The 17590-nt window shown below is 45.3% G+C and overlaps 1 protein-coding gene across 3 annotated transcripts in view; it reads right to left on the reverse strand.

The window, feature by feature from the left end:
* Positions 1–2211: 2211 nt before the first annotated feature.
* Positions 2212–17590, reverse strand: part of LOC144150070 (sulfotransferase 1C2-like) — a 50309-nt gene continuing 34930 nt past the window's right edge. For 2 of the 3 annotated variants that reach the window (XM_077681872.1, XM_077681871.1), the window contains 2 exons: positions 6141–6475; positions 2212–3387 (listed from right to left, as the gene is read on the reverse strand). In XM_077681872.1, coding sequence (XP_077537998.1) covers positions 2769–3387; positions 6141–6466 — 945 coding nt within the window. In that variant the 5' untranslated portion in view covers positions 6467–6475 and the 3' untranslated portion in view covers positions 2212–2768. Of the gene's footprint in view, positions 3388–6140; positions 6476–13095; positions 13240–17590 lie in introns of those variants that run through there. The other variant, XM_077681870.1, reaches the window with a different exon arrangement.

Consider the following 17590-nt stretch of genomic DNA (forward strand, 5'->3'; position numbering starts at 1 on the left):
TCCGAGTTGTACAAACCAGAGAGAACCGCATGTCGCCTCCACCTATATCTAACTTCGTTTCTCTGCATCAGGAAAAATGGTGCACAGAGCTATATTCCTTCATTTCTCATTTCGTGGCGAGCGCGCAAAACAGTGGTCTTCTCATTCCCAGGTTGGTTACAGAATCTGGAAAGTTGTTCCTGCTTCGCATACGCGGCCCGTCGCCGGAATGCGTGGCATGTACTGAAAGCCACATATAATGTTCGTATTTCAATGTATAGCGACAATACATGCAGTGGTTGCTGATACAAGGACGAATTTTAGCAGCTTCTTTTGCAGAAGAGAGCGATAGCTCAACAAACAGGCTTTCACAGCGTTCGATACTGTAATTATTCTCATTTATTCACCCCTTAATTACTTTGGTAAGAAGGTAATACGTGCTAGGAGAGCGCGTGCAAACAAGCCTCCTCTCATTCCCTCAAAAAAGCCGAAACTGATATAACTTGAATATCATTTGTATGTCAGCCTGTAATCTGTCGAAAATATCCATACAAACAAAGAATGTGAGTTCTATTACCAAGAAGGCGGAAGCGTTTCTACAGTTTGATTCCTGTTAAGGATATTTTCGAAATTCGCTTCACTGGCAATTCGTTCTGATACGTCGCTGCATGCGGTTTTTACTTTCGCGTATTGTTTGAACGATGCAATAATGAGGGACCGGTGTTGTTTACCGTCCAAGGTATCATCGTTTCTTGAAAATACGATAGTGTGTGAGCGAAAAAGTTCCCTCGCAAATGGAGTGCGTATTTGCTGCGCAAGTTGAAGTTAACAACCTCGGCTCGATTTTCGTTGTTGTGACGCTTATGGGTTTTTCATTACAGCAAAATCATCCTCCTTGTTTTCTTTGCGGTCGTTACAATTTTTGGAACGAAATACTTCCATCAGAAATGTTCGCCTGTAAGCAGAATCGTAGTATAGGAAAACTTGGCTTCAATGCTTGCCGTTGAAACACTATATACACCAACTGAGCGCCTCTCGGGGTTAGCGGGTAACCAAATGCGGGCTTAGCCAACCCGCGTCCGCATAGGTTGCAATTCTCACGCATTCATGCTGGCGAGGATTGTATTGCCGAAGACAGCGCCCCTGTATCCAGCGCCGCACGTATCGCCACAATATAGGCATCAGCCCAAAAAAGCCATCAAACATTATTTCTTTGCTTATAATCATTGGTACGACAACCTAACTCTCACGAAGACATCAACGATGAACAAGAAAATCCCATTGCCACAAACATCACAGTCAACACATATTGGTCCGCAATCGAATAAGTATATAAGCCAATAAACAACATCAACAGTCGCAATATTTGCACTGTCCCAATAAGCTGCACTTTGGGACCGACCAATCGCAACGGCACCACATGCGGCTTGAGTGGGCGGCAACTTTGCTTCTCTGTGATGCGGCGAAATTTGATTTCCCCAAGTCCATTTTATTTTAGCAAACATGCGCTCTCCTCTCTCATCGTACAGCGTGTGCGACTCCTCAAACAACTACATACGCCTGAATACATTTAGAGGGTGTTGGTGTCATAAATACTAAAAGCAGAGCTGTTACTAGCCCTAAATTCGGCGGTGCCGAAAACTACCCGGGAGGAACGCCCAGCGCTCGTGAGCGCGTGCTGCAGGGCGCGCGAACTGGCTTTAGCAAACAAACAAAAAAGAAAACTTGCAAAAATACCGACGAGCGAGAAAATGCGGAGCGCTCGTTAGCGCGTGCCTCGCGACGACCGCCGAGCGTCAAAGGCCCGCGCACTAGCATTCGCAAAAAACGCAAAAAAAAACCCTAGAGAAAACGCTTACGAGTGATAAAATGAGGAACACTCGTTAGCGCATGCATCGGTGATTATGACGATGACATCTACTAGCACCGCTCAAAGGGACGCCGAAGGCGTGAATAAACAGTTTCAAACTTCTGCAAATCCGTGGCGATGCGTCCTTCAGCCCTTCCGTGGAAAGAAATCCTGCTGCTTCAGTGTAAAGAAATCGCGCAGCTCAAGCCTTGCGCTACTTAGTGCAAGCTTACCCTGTTTTTAGCATTTGAACTCTTAATGGAAATAACATATAATGTCTCCAATCCACCCCCACCGGAAGCATTCGAGCGCATTTTTCGTGCAGAAATGTTGCTGTGTAATGCATTTTAATAGCTCCGTATTTAACGACTAGGATAGCAGAATATGCAACACAACTAGTATATTTTTTTTATTTCACCCGGAATTAAGATGGCAATGGCAGTAAAAGCTATTATGTTAAATATGGAGAACCCGTTGCAACCCATGGCCGCCTGCTTGTAAAGCAAGCAAATATAAAACATACTCCATTACATAAAACCCAAATCCTGTTTCCGAATAATTCAATGCGATTCTACTCGCCACAAGACGAAACTCCGCGTCTTCTTTGGTGGGGGTTTCTGGCGCAAGTGCATCGAAGGCCAAGAGTGCCAAAAGAAACTCCGCGCACTGCGCGGAGCTCGCGAAGATGGTTGTGGGTGACCGCCCAAAGGACGCTTCGCCTTAAAAAACATCCCACCCCTGCCACGCTCAAAGAAAATCACTTTAGAGCAGAGCGCTTACCGTATGCAATTAGTACTCCCGAAAAAAAATGTCTTAATTGTGGACTACGTTGCGGCACAAAAATAAGAGTAAGGAATGCAGGAAAGATGAATAGATGTAAGGTTACTTCACAAGAAACTTTAGATTACGGTGAACTGCCTTTGTGCGGTAGGTAATCCCTTCAAGGTAACTCGCAATCCTTCCACAGAGACATGAGCTCCAACGCTTTTGGTCGTTTCGCAACCACTTCTATCAACCGGCGAATCTGCTCTCCCGAGAAGTGATTTTTCCAGTCACCCACCATACCCTTCCGAACAAATTCCCCGGTGATGGGCTTAGAGAGGAGATTTTGCAATCGCTCACTCAATACCTCTTCCTCGCTAGCTCCCCCCTTTTCAGTATGAAATGCCCCAACGGCTGAACCCAGTTTCCTAAACTCCGCATTGAACTTTTTCATGGACTCGTGACTTGTAGCTTCCACGACTTTTTCCAATGCTCCATGGTCTCGAAGCAATTTCTCTTCGTAGTCCTTTCCAAGAAAGCGTGCCACGGACAATATTCCGTTCTTCGGATCTCGTTTCAGGTGCTCATACGTCAGGAACAGCACGTTGTCGTCGTTTCTGTGCTCGAACCAGGACAGCAGATGATCGAAGTAGTCGCCGAAGTCCACCTCTCCACGGATGAACCTTTCAAAGAACTCGTCGAATGTGCCGTGTTCGAAATCGTAGATTGGGAACAGCTTGGTATGGTGGTACAGGGAGACGCAGCAGTCGTAGGGGTTTCGAGCAACGTATATGTACCTGCAAAAAATACATGTGCGCAATGGTCAGAACACGCGCTACCTTTCGACACTATATGAAAAAAAAAAAAAACGATAATTAGGTACTTGATAGGTACTTGATTTTATTTGGTAACATTACTTTAACCACAAGTGTTGAAATGAAGGAAAGCCTATTATCTCAAGGGACTGCCAAATTTTGATGTTCCTACGACGACCTTCAAGGAATTTCAGACCGCATGCGACCTTTACCACCCGCCCATATCTTGCTCATGGGCATTTTCCTGTTGGCCTCTGTAAGACAGCCTCCATCAACGGTATCAAGCAAGAATGAACATGTGCTGAACAACCAAGTGTCACTGTCATGGAGTAACCGCAGCGGGTAAATCCACCCAGAATTACCTATTACATTTAATATTTGTGCGGGACTGAGCATTCTTCAAAACTGTCTTTGCATATGGAACCATGAAAGTGCTCTCTAAGACGAACCCCACTAAGTCCGCAGATATTTACGGTGCGATTCGCACATATACGACAAAGCACTTCCTTTTATTTAAGCCGGAGCTTCATATGCAAGAAACGGCCAATAAAAATTTTGGCAGCCTGCCACAGAATTCGTGCAGAGAAGCCAACTGGCAGCTGGATCATTATATCCGACATATATATCTGCATCATCATGCCTCGACAAAAAGAAAGTTTGCTGAGAAGCCACCTGCTCCGTTGAAAATTCGTCACTCGGGTCAAAACAATCCGTTGTCCTTAGCGCCCACGGAGTGGCTAAGAAGTGGAAAGGGGCCCAAAAATGAGTTTCCCCTTCACAGCCAAAGCAAACAATTTTCCAAGCAGCATAAGTTGACGAACAGTTCTGCAAACAAAGACAATAGTCGAATACCATTGGTTTAATATTCATTGAGCAGGTGCGCACCTCTTTCTTCTACTTTTAAAACTTGAGGCTTCTTACTGAACGCACGTCTAGCTTCGAAATTCTGTTTAGCTTCCCTGCGTTAGCTTCCCTAACATCCCGCGCGTGGCCATCGCGTAGCTCTGGCCGCGCTCTGCGAGGTGGCGAAAGTTACAAGGTCTGTTAAGACCAAGCACAGGCCTAGAGTTGACGTCACCCTGGCTTCGTCAGCATCGCATCGAAGGCAGCTATCTCTGTTTCCGAAGGCCGCGTTGTCCACTCGCTACCCCCACCATTTCGTTCTCTTTCCTCTACAGCTCCCTTTGCTGACAGACCATCGCAATGCAGGGAACCCGATTAACAAAATTGCCAGGATTCCAAATTTACGCGTGAGGCAATTACAATTTGTATGCTAGGAGCCCCACTACATGCGTCGGACAATGAAATGCCTAAGTCACGCTGACTTCCTGGGGTAGTGCAGATTAATAAGTCTTCTTAGCTCTAACACTGACAAGTTTAATTGCACCAAGCTGGAACAGTGCCCCAAGGTGTGAGTTAGATAAAATCGGTGAAAATCCTACGCGACTGCACTAATTGATATTACGTCACGTCCTCATCTACAACATATTCGCTACCGCTCACATTCTGCTTCCTGGCGTGGCTGCTGAATGGTGCTGTGAAGCGACAACATCGGCAAAAGGAAGAATAGTCTACATGCACTGCGTGCATTAACATTTCACCTGAGCGGGCACTGGTGCAATATTAAGTTATGCAAAATTTATTTCTCGTTGCGCGCGTCGGCGAAACAATGTTTACAATCCAGGCACGTAACCTGCCTCTAGCCGCATTTAAATTGCAGGCAGTTTGACAGCTTAACTGAAAGCTTTTAATAAAGGATTTTAAGCGATTTCAGCTGGCTAAAAACAACACATTTTTTGTGTGCACCGAGGGGTTCACGTCATTTTTTCTTTACAAGTATACATGTATATATGTTAGACATGGTAGACATAGTATACATGTAGACATGGTAGACAAGTAGACACACTGGGTCCCTGAACTTGGTTTATGTGATTTGTCATAAAGGTGTCATGCCGGATATTATACACCACTTTGCAACCTTTAGGAGGCTCTAAACGTTTATGCGCGCAGACGTTTTTTTTTTTACTTAAACAAAGAAAAGGTATTCTGAGCCTCGAAATAAATCGGATGCAAATCACTACCCATTCACACCGAAAATATTTCGATGGATAGACAGGTATTTTTCTGTAAATCGCGAATGCCGCTGCTTACGCTTTATCGGAGGGGGTGATTATGGAAGTATTCTTTGTGTCAGGGACATAGACTAAGGAATATCAAGGTAATTTGCGCCTACGTTTACGCAAACAGACGTTTTGTGAAGCCTTGTTAGTGCCAGTGGACCTGCTTGTATAGGCGTTTGTGCTAAGTATAAGAAAACCGGAATTATTTCTTGTAACAGAATTGACCCAAGGCACCAAATGAGCCCAGCACCGTTTTTTATATATGGTGATGCTGAGACAAAAAACAATATCTTTAAGCATTACTTGTCCATAAAATTTTAAAGTCGAATGACGCGACTATTTTCAATGACAAAATAGAGGTTCTGCTTAAAAACTGAAATTGCACACTGCACCAAACGCATTTTACATGTTATCCCAATGTCACATGTACACCTGGAATGTGGTCAGGTGTTCTCTAAAAGTAACGATTTGTAAAGTGCGGATGCAGTTTTGGGGTAGATAAAAAAGCCTTTTTTAAACGCCAGTTACGATGACACCATTTAAAAAATTGATATAAACGCGCCCAGCAATAAGTGCCCAAAGAAAGCAATAAACAGAAAATACCTCCAATATTACCTCGCATCAGGAGATTTTGGCTGCAGATGATACGGCAAGTGAGTCTTGATAGCCCCGGGTCGAGGCATCTTTTCCGCTACGTCCGCTCCAACCATTTCCAAAAAGGGTGTCCGCTTCATGAATTCAAGAAGGTCGGCTGGCGTTTTCCCATCATTGTAGATACAGAATACGATGAACTGCATCCATGTAGTTCCACACTTGGGATACGTGACGATGAAGACGTCATCCGGCCGTGGCTGATAAGAGAAGGCGGATCGCAGCGTTCTCTCCTGAAATAAGTGGTTGACGCACAGGCCATCGACGTAGTGGTACACACCCTCGCTCATGTCGGTGTTCTGAAAAAAAAAAGAGAAATCGCCAACAGCGTAAATAATAATGCAGGTTGTAAAACGGCAGAAGAATGTGTTTTACAACACCTTTTGGCTCCAGACAGCCCCCAGAGGGCGACACTGCGCCCGCGACACCCGTAGCCACCTTCGGGTAATATGTGCAACACTGGGTCGGTCCCCGCACTCCATTACTTTGGTGTCTTGGGCTCGCTCCGTGTTTTGCAGCCGGGGAGAAACATAATATTTTCCCTTTCTAGGTTTCAAACGAACTAGGAGATTGTACAATAATTCTGGCACGCATTTGAGTGAGATAAAGGCCCCATGGGCGTGACGCCCAGAAGAGAAACGCTTGTACAGCCTGCCTGCGGGCACATTCAAAATTTTCATGGCTTACTGCTAAAGAAAACGTACTTTGTATTTTTCTAGTCCACGAAAGAGAAGGGTTTGTTTGCATTCGTATCATTCTCTGCACTATGTTTTAGCGCTGGATTGTCCATCCATGTGAGTACACTTGCGACTGCGCAAGTACTAAGTCGACCACATGGGTGTTACATAATGGTCTGTGACTCAAATGTGAGGCCCATACGTGTAAAAATATGGAATTCACATTTGTTTGTGTTTAGTGGAACGGCTCACATTAAGAACTGAAAGTAAAATCGAATACGATGTCTCCAGGACTGGAAATCCAACGCGATTCGCATTCATGACTTCGATTATAACATCGGAAAAATGTTTCAATGGTGTATCAGGCTCAACTTGTCATCGCCTTTTCGTAAATCGTCATTCGGTTCGGCAGGAGCATTTAAAGACAGATAATATCCCCCATATAGCCTTCCGGATAGATGGTGAATGTATAGCCTTTGGTCTATGTTGTACCCTCCGACACGAAACGTTAAGGTCTTCGAGTTGTAGCCCAGCACGCTAGCTATATAAAAGCTCCCCCCCGCCCCCCAAATACACTAGAATCTTTCCAGAGAAGTATCAAATAACTCCCATTGTGCGGGAAGGGGGCGTACGAGGAATACGAAGAAGTTCTTATACAGGTACCGGAATAAATGAAAGAATATTTATATTGCGCGTTTTTTTGCTCTCTGCTGTAAATTTGTGTAATTGAAAACCCTGTACTGCGTCTTACTGCTTCTCGGGCGGGCCACGTTTAATGTGGTTTCTGGTTCTGATCTAGGTTTTTCTTGATTTTGGAGAGCCCGGCATTGAATTTTCGCTTTTTTAAATTTATTTGACAGAGTGCTAGCTAGCGGCAGCCTTAGTATAGGTTGAGTATGCGCTGCTGTGGTGGCGTAAGTTGCGGACACAGCTGGCGACCCTGTCTGGCGCTCATGCGATTAACCTTGAGCATGGAATCAACATAACTGCCCAGGCGCGGCGCCTGGCCCGCTGTATCATTGTCCTCCTTTCCACAAATGTAGTTGCCGCTGCTCTGTACTCCCGATTCCGGGGAGCTGTCGCAGTTTACTGCCTCAGTTGTAGTTTCCTGCTAGAATCGATGACGTACTTCCGTTGCAAGAGCACGGCTGATAGCTGACGGTTAGAGGGCACTGAAAAACCGTTAAATGAGCCTAAAAACGCTATCGTGGTAATAACAGTTAACCACATGATTGACAGCCTAAAATCCCAAAAATCAAAAGCAGACTGGGTTTATAAATATGTATTTTAAAATGAATCACGTCCATATCGCCGTACACCGAAGAGAATAATTTGTAGAGTACCCAAAACCATAGCACGTGGCGCGTATATACAATGCGAAAGCGTTTCATTTAGCAGAAACCGCCGCACTGCTGAAAGCATTCAAAATCGGGAGTATAGATGTCAGCTACAAAAGGCTTCTGGACGTTGTGAATGAAGGATGCGCGGGCGGGATATTACTTCACATACAAATCGAACAAACCTTTAAAGGGACACTGAAGTGATTTGTAAACAATGCGGGATTACGAGCGCAAATTGTATTCCGGAGTCCATAAGCCCTGTTTTGACCACTCTGAGCGCGTTTACGCGAATTTATTTAGTAGAAAAATCAATTCGAAAATGCTGTCCTCCTCTCTTTACGCTCGCCCATTTTCTGTGGAGTTTTCGTGTGACGTCAGCAGGAGAGGAGCTGGCAATTGGCTGCGCTACGGCACGGCTCGCCGACCTTCCGCGACCGAGTCAGTCGGCCCAGCGTTTAGTCCGCCGGACGCCGACGGGTCGTCTCAATTCGCTCGATCAGTTGAAACTAAGCCACAACACGTTTGGGAATGGAGGAATGTGCTTTTCTCTACTTCGTTAGTTTGTACACTGTGTCTAGCTCCAAGTCAAGGTCGCTTCACACAAGCGCTGCACAAGCATACAGGCGACGCTTCGCTGACTGGTACGCCAGTAGGAAAATATAAGGCCTCTTGAAGGGGTAGAAGAGTCAGCGAAGTCAATATAGGTACTCAGGAAATAAAATAAACTGATATTTTTATCGTACAGCGTAAAACTATGGTGCGGGAAGCACTTTTTTGCGCTGGGCGAACAAGCACAGCGGTCAGCAGCACGACTACGCATCTGCGAACGCTTTTCCGTCTACGAAATGCAATTGCTAGACGTGAACTATTGTGGAAACTCGGGGGACGCTTACTGCACGATTGCAATACAACAAATAGTCACCTAAGCTGCTTCAAATACTAAAAATAAATAAAAGTGTAAACTGGTTATACATTTTATATCTAATATTTCCGTCATCGGTGTCGCCCCTCCTGTAGTCTGGTGGTCTGGAGCGCTAGGTATGTCACCCCAGTTGTTTTGCCAGTCACAAGTTCGAATCCCCGCGGGTACATGCTTTTTTTTATAAGTTCACTTTTTCGTTTTTCGCCGATGTTTTCTATACTGGGTTCACCTTTTTTGGGGCCGCAACGTTCATTGCTCCCCGAACTAGTCCACAGAACTCGCGCAGGCTGGCACTGGCGCGCTAGCGAGTTCTTGTTGGCGTGCTGTTGCCATATGCACCGACTGCATGCAGGCAGTGGGCCCAGGCCAGAATCAACAGACCCTTGGACTGGTGCGAACACGCTTTTTACGATACAGGCATGAGTGAGGCAAGCTCCAAATATGGGGGAAAAGCGCATGCATTTGAGCGTCTGCGGGGACGCGGAGGGCGTTCATGCACGGCGTAGGGCTCAGCCAATGAATGCTACGATTCCAAGCCGTCCTGGGAGGCTTATCTTATGCATTTTACAGTCGACAACATGGCAGAAGCGCGGTACTACGATTACTGTGATATTGAGAATGCCCATGCAACGATGCCATCGGATGTCAAATATGTTGTTTTAAAGAACCGAAACCGAAACCGAAACTTGTTTGATTGCTAACCTTGGGCATCGTCCAATCACGGTGCCCCCTCCTCTAAACGTCACAACTTTGTTGGTGCGGCCGCCGCAAACCGCGCATGGTAGTTTTTCTTCTTTCGCGCTTTGTAAAATAATTATCGATTAGCCAACCGGATAAACGATGAAAAGTGTGCTAATTTGAGCCAGTCTACGCAGTGCAAGCAAAAACGGGAGCTTGAAAAATTCACTTCAGTGTCCCTTTAAGAAAGGGCGTATGACAGGGAAATACGATCTGGCGAAAACCCCCCACAGCTTGTCTAAAGGGGGTTATTCAGAAAGCTTCTCTGGGAAAACACATAATTACGGTCAAACGGTGAATACTTCAGCCATTTGAGGTCGTCGTACGACAGAGTCTTGATAGATGAGTTTGCAGAATACTTGCACAAAAATGATTCAGGGACTACAATCAGACAGCAAGGTTATGGGGTTAAATAAAACTACGAATACATCTAAATTAAGGATGAGTAAACACGCAAAAACCAAGCTTTCCAGAAAAAGTGACGAAAGGCTGCATTAGGTATAAGATTATAACTACCCCAACCCCGGTAAAAAAAAAGCCCGCCAAAAAATATGTATTGGCAGGAAGCCCTGCCAAACAATGAAAAGAGCGAATAAGCATGCATAACACCACCATTTTCAGCACAGGTAACGAAAAGCTGGATTAAGATTATAAACACTCCCAAGTAATGAAAAGTAAACTACGTCTATCACTCAAAAGAAAAGTAGGCAACCAATGAATCCCGCCGGTTATGACATATTGAGTGAAAACTTGGTGCCTTACCAAACAACTGCGAAGCAAAGGCATGTCGGTTCAACGGACCATGGAACGAATACTGTTAGGAATAACTGGCAGAGAAAAGAAACCAGCTACCTGGATCAGAGAACAAACTACAATAGAAGATACCATAGTTCAAGTAAAAAAAAAAGAAATGGACTTGGACAGTTCGTGTAGCCAGACAACGTGACAACTGGTGGGCAACCGGCAAAACAGAACATCCACCACAAGACGAGTATAGAACAAGGGGACGGCCAAATAAAAAATTATTACAGCCGTTCCACTCAATCTGAAAGCTGTCGGAAGTGCAGAGCCGTGATTCGCCACTATAGGCTGTAGCGCCGTTATCCACTCACTGCCAGCGCCCAATGCAATTCGAACTTCCCGCCTTCGCAGTATTCGCGCGCCCTCTGCCTGAAACTGCGTCAGCGGGAATTCTGTTCTTTTAGATGCAAAGCATCCCTTGCTCTCGGCTCCGTCGTCCGTCGTCCGTTCATCCACCGGCCCAGGAAGACACCGGCAACAATGCCGCTCCAGGAGCCCTTCAAGGGGAAGCGTGCTCGTCTCGTGCCGGCCCAGGAAGACACCAGCAACACTGCCGCTCCAGCATCTCATGGTCGGGGCTATGTCCCTCCCTTGTTGTGGCGCCGTCCACACCCCCACGGCGCATTCTCGGCTATTCTCGGGCCGGCCCAGGAAGACACCGGTAACACTGTCGCTCCAGGAGCCATTAAAGGGTGCATGCGCAGTGGGGGTGTGGACGGCGAACCAACGACGAGGGCGGGACATGACTCCGTCGCATCTAATAAAATTACACCATCTCCCCGTACGGGTACCCTGAGTAGTATGCGAAACAGCCATGGGTTCAACGCAATTTCCCATTTCGTAGTTCCGGTAAGTAAAAAGTGTGGTAGTTACCATGGAAACCAAACTGTAGATATAACGGTAGCTAAGTACCTCAACCTACCGGAAACGACCATATGAAAACTAATGGGCACTTGAATCGACCCCATGGCTGCTTTGCATACTACTCAGGGTTACCCTACGGGAAGATGGTGTAATTTTTTTTGTGCTTGCTTTTCCTTCCGCGCGTGCAGCCGTTGCACTGCCACTTTTTTTCTCTTACTATTCTAAAAACCAACCCAATAAGTGTTCCTAGATAAAAAATTGGCCGCGTAACTGCTCCTTTCGTTGCAAATGCCGTCAAAAGACGATAGTCTTTATCGGCTTTTGCGAAGTAAATGCCTTCCTTCGCTTTCCCGCTCACCTCTCATGTTGTTGCTCTTGCGTCGCGCTCCTCCCAAGGTAAAGACGCCAAATTTTTGCTTAAATAATTTTAAATTTCCCGCGTTCCACTGCTCCGAACCGAGTGTCTCGATGCGAACGCTGCCGTACGGCGAAGACGAGCGTTAAACGAGACGCCCTACTTCAACGTTTATAGAACCGCGTTTCCCTACTCCACGTGCGTTGCAAGCAGAACGTGAAACCTATCTAGTGGAACCTTGCGTAACTGTTGCCGGTTGATTTCTTAAAATGGCGCCTGAAGCTATAGTGGCGCGGGCGACAGCAGGCGACGGCGGAGTGAATTCTTTTTCTGAGGTTGATGAAGTATTTAATTTCGCAAAAGACAAGCATGTTTGATTTTTTATAAAGGAACACTGCAAATATCACTGCTGTATTGATTTGTTGCCTCATATTTGCGTAATGTCTTGTTCTTCTTCACCAATGTTGACAAGTATGAACCTTACCCCGGACATAGACGGGTAGATTTAGCTGTGACTATATAAGACTATTGCGCAGGCATTGTTTCGCTTTGGCCGGGTGGCTGAATCGAGTCACAGACAGACAAACGGACAGACATACAGACAGACCAAAATTTCTGGGTTTAAGTAGCCCAAGAAAGACTATCGTCTTTAATAAACGCGGGCGCTGCCGGTAAATACCGTATATTTTGCCTCAAATGTACCTGCAGTTTTCTTTGCGCCAAACAACGGGGATATGTATGGCTAGCTAGCGGTTCACAAGTTTTCAACGCTCATGAATACATATTCCGCTCGGCTTTCGAAGCCTGTGGGCTACGCCGCAACGACCGCCGCTGCGACAGAACACCGTGTGGCTGTACTTCTGTCCAGCGAGCATCCTGCAGGGCTTTGCAGTTAAAACATTTTGGAGAGAAGACAACAACATTTGCTGGCAGAGAAGACAATGGGCGGCGCAGAAAAAGAATATTTGGAGGGTAATTGGAGAGGCGTTCGTCCTGGAGTTACCTAACAAGGCTGTTGATGACGATTACGACAACGGCGGCAATAACATGTCCCGCACAACAGCAAGCACTACAGCGTTGATTCTTTGAACCATGGGGCACATACGGCTGTGGCCTTGACACCAATTAACATATGAACTTCGCGGCAACCTAAGTGAGTAGAACTGTTCTACATTGCAGAAGAAATTTGATGGCATTAATTAGCACCCCTTTACACGCTTACCTGTGATAACACCAAAGTTGTTTCTGCACAAATCAGCACGCGCTTCGAGCTGGCGTTTGGAACGATGGGCTTCAAACGACTCTTGTTCGTTTGACTCCGCTTCGTAGCTAGGGCTTCACATTGTTCCATGGTGCAACGTTTCACAAGCATCGTTTTGTCAATGTCAATCGCGACAACCCTATTGTGTTTGCTCCTTTAACAACCCCACCCTCCGTCACTCTCTTTCGGTTTTCGCGCTTGACTTGTTCCGCGGCATTCCTTTCAGTTGCCTCCATCCAGAATAGCTTCAAAAAACTGCTTTAGTTCTTTTTTTTCTGTAGCCTAATGGCGACGTTATTGTTTGTTGCTCAGGAGTCTCAGACCTTAGGTCTTACGGTAGCTCTTTTAGCGCCCTTAGTTTAGCTCAGTGCGTTCTCAAAACGAAAACAGGAATGTTTCGATCCCATATACATAAAAACACCCGTGTATCAATATTGCTGCAAACTGCCCTGACAGTTTGTGTATGCGGTAGACGAGTGTTTCGTGGTCTTTCGTTTTCTTGCGCTTCTAATCTCGCTATTTTATCTTGAAAGACCCGCCCGGTGGACCGCCACAAATAAAGGTGCATTGAATTCTCAAACTTGGTAAACGAGTTACGCACGTGTTGCTTTCTTTTGTTTTTATAGGCGGCTCCCTGTGCACCATCAATTTATAAATAGGCCGTGTCTAGAGTGCCGTCCGACGGTATTATAAGCAGTGCACTACATCGACGTCCACCGGCGTTTTGTGACAAAATTGCCGCGTCCGGTAGTACATTGCTCTACATAACGTAAGGCTAGGCAACCTAACCTGAACATAACATAAAATAACCTAACGCACACAAAGAAATCTTTTAAAAAACCAGAACTTCCCTAAGGCATAAAAATTACACTCCAATTTAAAAATGAAAAAAAAAACAAAGAAAGAACCGGTCTCGAACCACCATCCTTGAGAACAAGAACTTGATGCGGATCCTCTACACTACAACGATATACGCTCCGGGACGGTGCTAGCCTAGTATTAAATATCCGAATGTCGTCGCACGGCACTCTAGGCATGCCTGCAGCGGCCAGGTGGAGTGCAGTCAGACGGCACTGTAGACACTGCGTTATAAATAACGGAAGTTACTATTTCGAATGTGTATAAATGAGCCAATTTTGCAGTCGTGTACCGCTCTAATGCCGGCCCTTCAATGTTGTGCTCCTCACCTTGGTATGGGCGATGGCGCAGTGTCATTTTAAGGGAGATGGCAATTTCCTGAATAGGTAGCATCGCATGCTACAGAGCACAATTACATTGCAAAAGGAATGAGCAGAAGCATGGCTCGCGGCGGAAATCCAGAAAAAAAAAAAAACAAGTGTGCTTTTCTGTAGTTTCAAAGCTCCTCAAGCGCCGCCGACATGCAATTAACCAATAAAAGAAGCAGTCGTTACCATTCCACTGCGATATCAGTCTTTAATGCGGACACTACCCGTGCCGCCAGAGATACCAAAATAAAGATATAATAAAAAATGGCGCAGCTTGCGTTGTGGTTCAAAGCCGGAGAAACAGGAGAACGTGTTGCTTCCTTTTGTCGGAGACCAGCTGTTTCATCATGATCAGTAGCAGTAGCAGCTGCCGGAGCAGCCCACTAGGTCCACTCCAGCGCAGAGTCCTCTCCAACGGCAACCAACCCCCTCTGTCTCGTACCGCTCAAGTACATTCTTTGCTTCCCATTTTTCTTGTTTATTCTCCTCATAGAGCAATTTGCCAGACTTTTTATACACATGTCTCGTGGTCCACTCTCTTGACCATGTATTCCACCGATTTTTATTTCGCCTAATTCCGGGGCCAGTGCAAGTCTATTTCTTTTCATTTATTGGAGCAATGGTATTTTCTCTCTAGCTTCTCTTATCCTCCTAGTTGGTTTTCTGTCCCTAATTGTTGCTGGGCTAATTAAATCCAGGTAGTTGGTTCTCTGTCCGTAAGTGTTGCTCGCCTCATTATTTCTTCAATGGCCTGTCGACGCGAACTAAGTCCGTTCAAGTTGTTTAGGAAGGCGCCAAGTTTCCACTAATATATCGACACCTCACATATTCCTGAACTTGCCGCTTAATGTTTTCAACGGCTGCCCGGCCCAGATCATTTCGACCGCAGGCTTTCACATCCTTCCCTCAGTTGACAGCTGTAGCTTGCGCGAAAACGAGGGGCCAAGTCCAAAGACAACGCCCGTGCTTCCAGCCCAAAGCAAATGCTGTGCGCCCTGAATTACGACGATACCTCAATCGTAGAAGTGCAGGTGTCATAACACGATGGACCCAGGTTCAATTCCTACCACAGAATTTCATTTCTTCTTATTTGGCTGTCGAAGTTATGGTTCCGCACCACTGCTAACCTGTACACCCCGGGCCTTTTGAGTAGCCGTGCATTCAGGTTGCTAGTTTCGCGGCATAAAGTTCCGTGTTCGATTTCCTGGACCTCCCTACCACATTTTTTTTTCTTGGAGATTCGGGCTTTTCTGTTTACGACAAACAGATTTGTGTTGGCCTATATAGCTCTGGTATTAAAAAAGTTGCGCAGCTTGCATTAGTCTTGCAAGGCTGGAGAAACCGCACAGTGGCGGCGCCTCTCCTTTCGTCGGTGACCCGGCTGTTGCATCATCATCAGCAGCAGTAACCGACAAAGTTCGCTGCACGATGAAGGTATCTCCCAACGGCCTCCAACCGCTCCTGCCTCGCTCATCTGGAGCGCATCCTTCGCCTCCTCGTTCCCTTATTTCTTCCCTCCTTCGAGTAATTGACCTTACTCTTTTTCCAGTCCTGTATCTCGGTGTCCACTCTGCCACCCTGGTAGTCCACAGATTGTCATTTTCCCAAATTACGTGGCCAGCCGAAGTCCATTTCTTTTTGTTTATTCGAACAATGATGTGTTCTACTCTAGTTTATTCTCTGATTCAGAAAGCTCGTTTCCTGTCTGTAAGTGTTTCTCCGATCATTTATCGCTCTATGGCCCGTTCAGCCACCCTCAGTTTGGGTTCATATTGTTTGATAGGGCGCCACGTTTGGACCAAGTGTATTATCACCTCGCATTTATTTGTGAACATGGCGCTAAACGTTCTCCATGACTGGTAAGCTCGGATCGGTCCGTGCCCAGGCTTTCATATCGCCTCCAAAGTGAATTTCTTTATTAAACGGCTTCGAGCATAGATACCCTCCCGTACCACCAAGATACAACGGGTAAAGAAGAATACTGTTAAATTGTTTGTTTGCATAGGAAATCCAAAAGAAATGTAAAAAAGGTAATTCATACAGAACACCAGATAAGTAAACAAGATATAAAAGATATTGACGCGGTATTTGGCCTGATTTTGTGTCTGCTTGTGTGTCAAATTGGGGCAAAATATTTGAGGGCTTAGTATTGTTCGATTAAAATGTTTGTATTGCCATTCCTTGAAAACTTTTAAAGTTTATGTATATTTTATATTCTCAGGTTTTTTCCTGAGTAATTATATAGGTGGTCAAAAGTGGTTCGCTGTACACTTTTGTTAGTGCGCAGTCCTGTAAACAGTGGCCAAAGCTTGCAGCTGTCGGCTGATAGGTTACAAATACATTTGCTGTTCTTTATAAAGGGAAACCTGCGAATATCAAATGGAAACCTGGCGGTTCCAGTAATAAACTGCGACGTGTAATAGTTTGTGGGAAAGGGGGCCGAAATTTTGCGAATAATTTTTTTTTATTGGAATGTGTAGCGTTCGTTTCCCTCTTGATGCCACTCTACAATCCAATGTTTGTTTACTTTATTATGGAGCCGCTAATATATATTGATATATATATATATATATATATATATATATATATACATACATACATACATGCATACATACATACATACATACATACATACATACATACATACATACATACATACATACATACATACATACATACATACATACATACATACACGTATACATTGTAGTGAAACTGGCAGTATATTATTTCGCCATATTTTGCTGCTTTCTTAGCCATTTCATCGGCTGTTTCGTTAGCGACATTGCCACTGTGAACTTTATATAAGTTAACGTTATTTTGACCTTGTTTTCTACTTACCCTAGCATTTAGTTTTTCCCAAATATGTTTGGGCTTAGTGTATTTGGGTTACTAATTGCTTTTAGGTTTGATTGTCTGCCAGTATATAACAGTACGTTACCGTCTTCGAAGCTAGCTTGGGAATATTCAGGTGCTTTTAAAATCGAGTTTTCCTCTGCCCCATAATTATTGCTGTACTCCGGAAGTTTGTATTGTTAGATTTCTATTCTTTTGCCGGCATTATATAGCTATGAAAATTGCTGCTATGACTATTCTGTATTAGCACGAGCTAGTACCCGCTGTCAATTCCGAATTCAACGGCCGTGCTACGAACCGAAAGGAGATGCTCTGCGCTCGGTATGCGATAGCTCAATCGGATGGATGCCAGTTTCATTACACGAGGGACCCAA

The sequence above is a fragment of the Haemaphysalis longicornis genome, unplaced genomic scaffold, assembly GCF_048455015.1.
Source record: "Haemaphysalis longicornis isolate Haplotype H1 unplaced genomic scaffold, Haemaphysalis longicornis Haplotype H1 scaffold_8, whole genome shotgun sequence".
NCBI classification, from domain to species: Eukaryota; Metazoa; Arthropoda; class Arachnida; order Ixodida; family Ixodidae; genus Haemaphysalis; species Haemaphysalis longicornis.